The 6175-nt window shown below is 37.9% G+C and overlaps 1 protein-coding gene across 1 annotated transcript; it reads right to left on the bottom strand.

Moving 5' to 3' along the window:
* Positions 1-2040: 2040 nt before the first annotated feature.
* RGS1 (regulator of G protein signaling 1) lies at positions 2041-5732 on the bottom strand. The gene is made up of 5 exons (XM_009972129.3): positions 5519-5732; positions 5061-5144; positions 4362-4423; positions 3621-3784; positions 2041-2904 (listed from the first exon to the last, which is right to left on the bottom strand). Exons 1-5 carry the CDS (start codon positions 5620-5622, stop codon positions 2719-2721), a joined length of 600 nt encoding a protein of 199 aa, XP_009970431.3. The 5' UTR covers positions 5623-5732; the 3' UTR covers positions 2041-2718.
* Between the last annotated feature and the right edge of the window lie 443 nt (positions 5733-6175).

The following is a 6175-nucleotide window of genomic DNA, read 5'->3' as shown; positions in this document are numbered from 1 at the left end:
TTCGCTTATTAGTAGAGGTCTCTAACCTGCATGTTATGGTGTCACTTTCCATTAGGGCGGACCAGTGGCTCTTTGCAGGAGGTCAGGGTGCAGGGTGACTATCCAGGCTGGTTAGTGGTTGCACACAGCCTTTGGCAAAAAGATTGGCTCTGCCCAGTGCAAAGTCTCAGGGCAGTGGGCACAGGCAGTGATGTTGGCCAGTGCTTGAAGTGAGCAGTGGCTACTGCAGCACCCAAAACCATGGCAAGGCTCCAGAGTCTGCCTTCTCCTTTTCATTATACCTGCCTCTGAGACCTGTGTTGAGCTGGAAATGTGTATCCACCCATTACCCCACTCAGCAGTCTCCTCAACAGTAGATGAAATTGCTTCTGATGAACAGTCTTCTCTGGCAGCAACAAGCCATTAAAAAAAAAAAAAAATCCTAACTAGCCATACTATGAAATATGATTTTAGTCAGAAATTTCTTACAGGTATTTGGCTAAACCATGGGAAAACTGAAACTGCAAGGGCAGTAAGTGAAGACTGGGCCCATAGTAATTTTTAAGATAATTACTGTCAAAAGAATAATGTTACTTGAAGGTAGTGTCTCTTTAGAGAGTAGCTGATATTTCACAGCTCTCTTGTCTTCTGTGAGGTTGGAGCTATGCAAACAGTGACATTTGGTCTATGCTAACTGTGTCAGAACAAACATAAGGATGTCTCTTGTGTGGGAGGCATAGTTGTTATTCATACTTCACAGGACTTAGATTTATTCCTACTCATCCTGGAAAATTAATTCATGTAAGAGAGCCAACTGGAGACTGGTTTGCATTGTTTCAGAAGCATTCAGGTTTTGCAATCAGAGACTCTGTCAGGTATACATATTTAACAGAAGGAAAATAATACTGCAAGACCAGGTTCTTTTGTTCTGCATTTACTGGCCTTGAAAGTAGGAAGATGTGATTTGCAGTGGCTTCCAGCTACAACAGTAGGTGATGGTGAAAGTTGTCAGTGACTGCCACTTAGCTGTGTTTCTGTCAGAAGAGTTTTGCTTGTAATGATGATTTTGTCCTCCCTTGGAGGTCTCAAGGTCCCCAAAGGGTGGCAGTATGAGCATGGCCTGCTCTCCCCATGAGGTAACATCTGTGGGTTTACAGCTTCTCCATTTGGTACGGAATAACAGAGTGTGCCTGACAGAGCTCATGTTATTTTGGAAAATGGAAAATCTGCAAGGGTGAGATAAAAATCTTCTATTGCCACCCGTGTGATAGCTGTGTCTCATGATGGTAACTCATTAAGACCAGGGTACACTTTGATTTATTTTTGTTATGAACTCTGATGTCACAAGTTCTTAACCACTTCAGATTTGGTAGTGCCCATGTTTGTAGTTACATAGTTCAAGCATAGTTGCAACTTTTCTTCCTTTACTTTAGTTCTCATCACTACTCACTGTGATATAGGCTACTCATAACATTGTATATTTCAGAGTAAATTTAATACATTTGCAGTGAAATTAAATGACCTTTGCTAGTATTGGCATTGTAAATTAGAGTCTGGATCTTGCCAAGATTAGGTTGAGTAGTACTAATATCAGAAGGAATGTGACAGCTAGTGAGCCTCACCAGTTACTGCCCCCCTATGTAAGCAAGTGTGGGTGATCTGGTGTGCTCAACACATCATCAGTATTGAAGTGGATTGAACCATGGGGTCAGTGGTTAAATGTTTTCTATATTTGAGATTTGACTCAGGTGCTGGTAATCAGGGGAGCATGAAAAATAGGAAGGAAATTTAGACCTGCCTCTCTTTTTGTTTTCTTTTCTTTTCTTTCTGGGGTTTGTAAGAATGGGTCTATGTAGGTCAGGATCACCTCCTCCAGATAACTAATATCATGGTTGTGTAAAATGGGTGAAAAAAGAGAAAAGGTGGTGTGGGGAAAATTAGTATTTGGATATGGAGATGGGAAGTCATGGCATAGTGGGACAGAAGGGAACCATGTGTTTAAATACTTCAGTAAATGCAATGGAAAGATCGCTTAAAATAAGATGTAAAGTGACCATAAAACTTTATTTTTAAGTAGATTTGATTGAAGAGTTGCTTATTATTTTGCAATAAATTAAACAGAAAAGATGCTACATACTTGCCTGTTGAATACAAACTTAGTAAAACTACAGCTTATATAATTCTTATATAATTTTAAATATATAAATTTTAAGACATGTAAATTTATAACATATTTACATAGCACAATAACATCATGGAGCTGCACTCACACTAATAACACTTCACAGATTTTTTTAAAAAGCCATTAATCATTCTTGTCTGGGCATTTTCTTGTTATGTATAAAATTGTCAGTCATCCTTCTTTTTCTTCCCAATGTGATAATCTTTCACCAACACTCAGCTTTCTAGTCTTGAACTTCCTAATAATCAGCAGTTCTTTGGGACCTAAGACTTAGTTCAATGTTCACAGTATAGTTCAAACAATAAATAGTAACCATATCCTGTCTTGACTCCATGGCATATGAGAGGAGAGGATTTTCTCCCTGAGCTGCTCTCACCCTTGTAACAGTCTTGCTAGCTTTGATCCTGTGTTCTCTTGGCTGTGGAGCTGTTTGCATCTCCCTCATACCCCTCCTCCTAAGGCAGGGGTTCTCCTTGCCTAGATCCAACCACTCTGAAGGATCTCTCCACAGCGTATTTGACACAGAGTTTACTTGACTCTTCACTGCCTGAAGCACTTCATTTTGAAGAGTTGGTTTGCAGCTGGTTCAAAAGGTTCAGGTAGGCTTTGGATTTCAAAAATCTGGGATATGAATCCCTTTCCATGAGGATGTACACAGTTTTCTGGGCTTCATCAAAACTCGTGTGAGTTGGGTCTTGAGCCCTTTTGGCTGTTGCTTCCCTCATCTGATAGTCAATATTGATCTGAAAAGTGAAAAACAAATGCCATTGACATCTTAAAGATATACTGTCCTTCTATGTCTATCACTTTCTTTTGTCAATAATCAAATTCACATCCTTAGAATTCAATTCAATATCAGAACTACAACATGAGGGAATTTTAATGCTTATATCCCAGTTAAGCACAAAAATTTCTACTCAATACAGAAATGCAGTTTCTTATGGAGTCAGAAGTGATACAACTCAACAATGCATTACGTAGAGGAACAACCTCCAATTAAACCTCCAACTAAAACAATAGAAATCTTGTGTAGAATGAGAGTCTCCAGTTTGAAATATAATTAACATATGCAACTTTTAATTGTCCAGAATGTCCACATATTTCAAAAGACAATAAATATTGCATGGCTCTTTTACTAGCAAAGCTCTGGCTGCAACCACCAACAGTAATTACGACTGGGTTGCCTCAGAAGAGCATCATGTGCTGCACCACTGGTGCCTCTGCTAAGCTTCTGCTAGTGGTGCTCCCTAGTACTGGCCTGTATCATGTGACTCTGCTTGTGAGATCTGATAATCTCACAGCTGAAGACAGTAATGATACAAGTATGTTCATAAAAGCATGTGCCTGTGTCTTCATCCTATGTAATTGAATAGTGTATGAGCATCTTGGTGAAGCTACACTTCTCTGATTTTCCAGAATTCTTGTACTGTAACACTACACAGATTAACTTTGTACATACCTGTTTAATAGCATCTGACTGAACAAACTCCTCATAAATCCTCTCTGCTTTGCCATGTAAGTGATCAGACTTGGTTTTCTTGTAATCCTCACAAGCTAACCAGAACTCAATATTTTCCTCGCTGAACTCTGACTTCAGGAACTCCCGAAAGACACCTTGACCACCTAAAGCCAACACAAATACATCATCATTTATAGCATGATATTTATGACCAGGGAGGATAAAATAAATAGCAGGAGTTGTATTGAAATCTGTTATAAAATCTTGCCAAAATACACTGTTCTTCCCTTCTTCAGCATACTACAGATACTTTAATATTAAAGGTGATGGGAGTCTTCATAATTACATTCAATGTTGTTAGATATAGACCCTGGGTACCAAAATACATCAATGGATTGTAGTCCTCCCTAAATGGATTGTCTTACGGTGCAAGTGAAGAGCTAATTCCAGATTAAATGGATGTGTTATACAAGGACAGAAGACTGATCAACAAGCACTGATTTGAGCTGCTTAGGGTTTATTTGCTATACAGGGAGTAGGAAATGGAAGAGAAAAACAAACAAAAATTTGGAAGCAAAGCTGTAACAGTAGCCATATTACATGGGAGCTGTAGATAACTGAAATGCAACTGGCCATTCTCTGGCAGTGTTTGCAGAATGCTACAGCTTTGCCTATTTGGCAAGATCAGAACAATTTTGTCCTCAGAATAAGAATGAAGTCATACTGAAGTAATAGACTTACTTTGGCTGGCCAAGAGTTTTTCCAAAGACTGGGACCACTGTATTACTTCCTCTGCAGAAAGCCTAAGATGACAAGAAAAAGAAAAGACTTAAGGCAAGAAACCACATGGTTTTGTTTGAATGTTTAAAGGAAACAAATTTTATAATAAATTATTGTATTCTAGGAATATCTGCCAGCTAGTTGTTAAACTTATGGCTTTCTCATAATCAGGGACCCTGGAGGCAAGCCCACACTTAGAAAAATAATCAGAAAGATAGAAAACCAATGAAGTATGATGTTATCCTGAATTCTGTTCCCAGAAAGAAAAGCTTCTACTGTAACTATGATAAACTAGTTTTGTATCTGTGCTTCTCTTTTCATATTCCTGAAATAAAAATGGTGATACCCCTGCTGTTCACTTAAGTGTGAAGCATCATGTCTTGTAAATCTTTAGAGAATGGATACAGTGTTCCTCTGAAGAAAACAGATTTAACTGAGGTGTCTTCTCCCTCACTGTTTGATGCAAACATATCACATTGCTAAGAAAAAAAAACCTTAACTCCATGGTTTCCACTTCCTAATGTTCACCTCTTGTATTTTGGAATCTCCCGGCAGTATTAGTTGTTCTAGAAGTAGTTTAGAAATTAATAAAACAGTTTACTATATAGAAATCTAGCTATAGTTATATTTTGTTATATGTTAGTGTATATCAGTACTTACATGACATTTCTGGAGTTAGAAGACTTGATCCCAGATTCGATATGTGGTACCATGCACTTCAAATAATTTTTGAGATCTGCACCACTAAAACCAATGAACAGAAATTTTTGTAATCCATTAAAATTGCAGTTACATTTCAATTCTATTTAAATTTCTTAAAACAGAGGCAGACAGCTCCATCCTGTGACTGAAGTTTGGGAATTTACGTATCCAAGTAATTAATTTGAAAAGACTAAGAGGCTCCCAGTGTATCCAAAATCTACTCTTGATTACTTAAGGGAATCATTTAGTTGGTATGCATCAGCTCAAGCCATTTTTAATGATGCTATAGTCCTGGGCTTTGAGCAAGCTTTGCAGTCATGTAGCCCGAAACACAGTGCTAATTCTTAATCTCCAAGTTTCTAGTGTTATTTTCACTTCTAATACTTTAGAGTTTATACTAAGATGTGTATACTTACAAAGCCTTTTGCTTCTTTTTATGGATTTTGCCTTCTGCAAGCTTGCAGTCTTCTTTTCCATTTAATTCAGCCATGTTGTTCTGGTGGAAAAAAAATCCTGGCATTTTAGTTAACTTCAATGTGAAGTGACTTTTGTAACGATAATCCTCCAAGCACCAAATGTCAGTTCACTGACTCTGCTCCTGCCTTTTATTGACGCAGGCAGCCCTGCTAGTTGGTGTGAACAGAGCTGTTTATCATATATCCTCACCACAAACTGTGGAAGTTCCCTTTTTTCAGTGCACAGTGACGTGAGTCTTTTGAGAAAGAAAACAGACAGCGGTGTCTCGTGGTTGAGGTTAAACCGGATGAGACTGAATTACTTTGGGTTTGTTTTGTGTGTCTGTGTTACCAAAAAAAAAAAAATGCCCTCTAGAACTTTTGAATTCTTGTTCCTTTCTGATTGGTACTTTCAAATCAGAAGTACTTCTTGGTTTTATCAAATAGGCTGAAAATACTGCATTTTTATCTCAACAAAATTCACTTGCTACATGCCTATGTTCTGAAATTTCATACTTTATAACTGACTAGATGGATTCAATGGATTAGTAGAAAAAAAGTACTTTAAGATATGCCAATATTAAGGTACCATATGCAAAAATCTATCTGCAAGTCACT

The sequence above is a fragment of the Tyto alba genome, unplaced genomic scaffold, assembly GCF_018691265.1.
Source record: "Tyto alba isolate M040663 unplaced genomic scaffold, T.alba_DEE_v4.0 Super-Scaffold_1000006, whole genome shotgun sequence".
Lineage (NCBI taxonomy): Eukaryota > Metazoa > Chordata > Aves > Strigiformes > Tytonidae > Tyto > Tyto alba.
The sequence above is the reverse complement of the archived record's forward strand: the minus strand, read 5'-3'. Positions and strand labels throughout refer to the sequence as shown.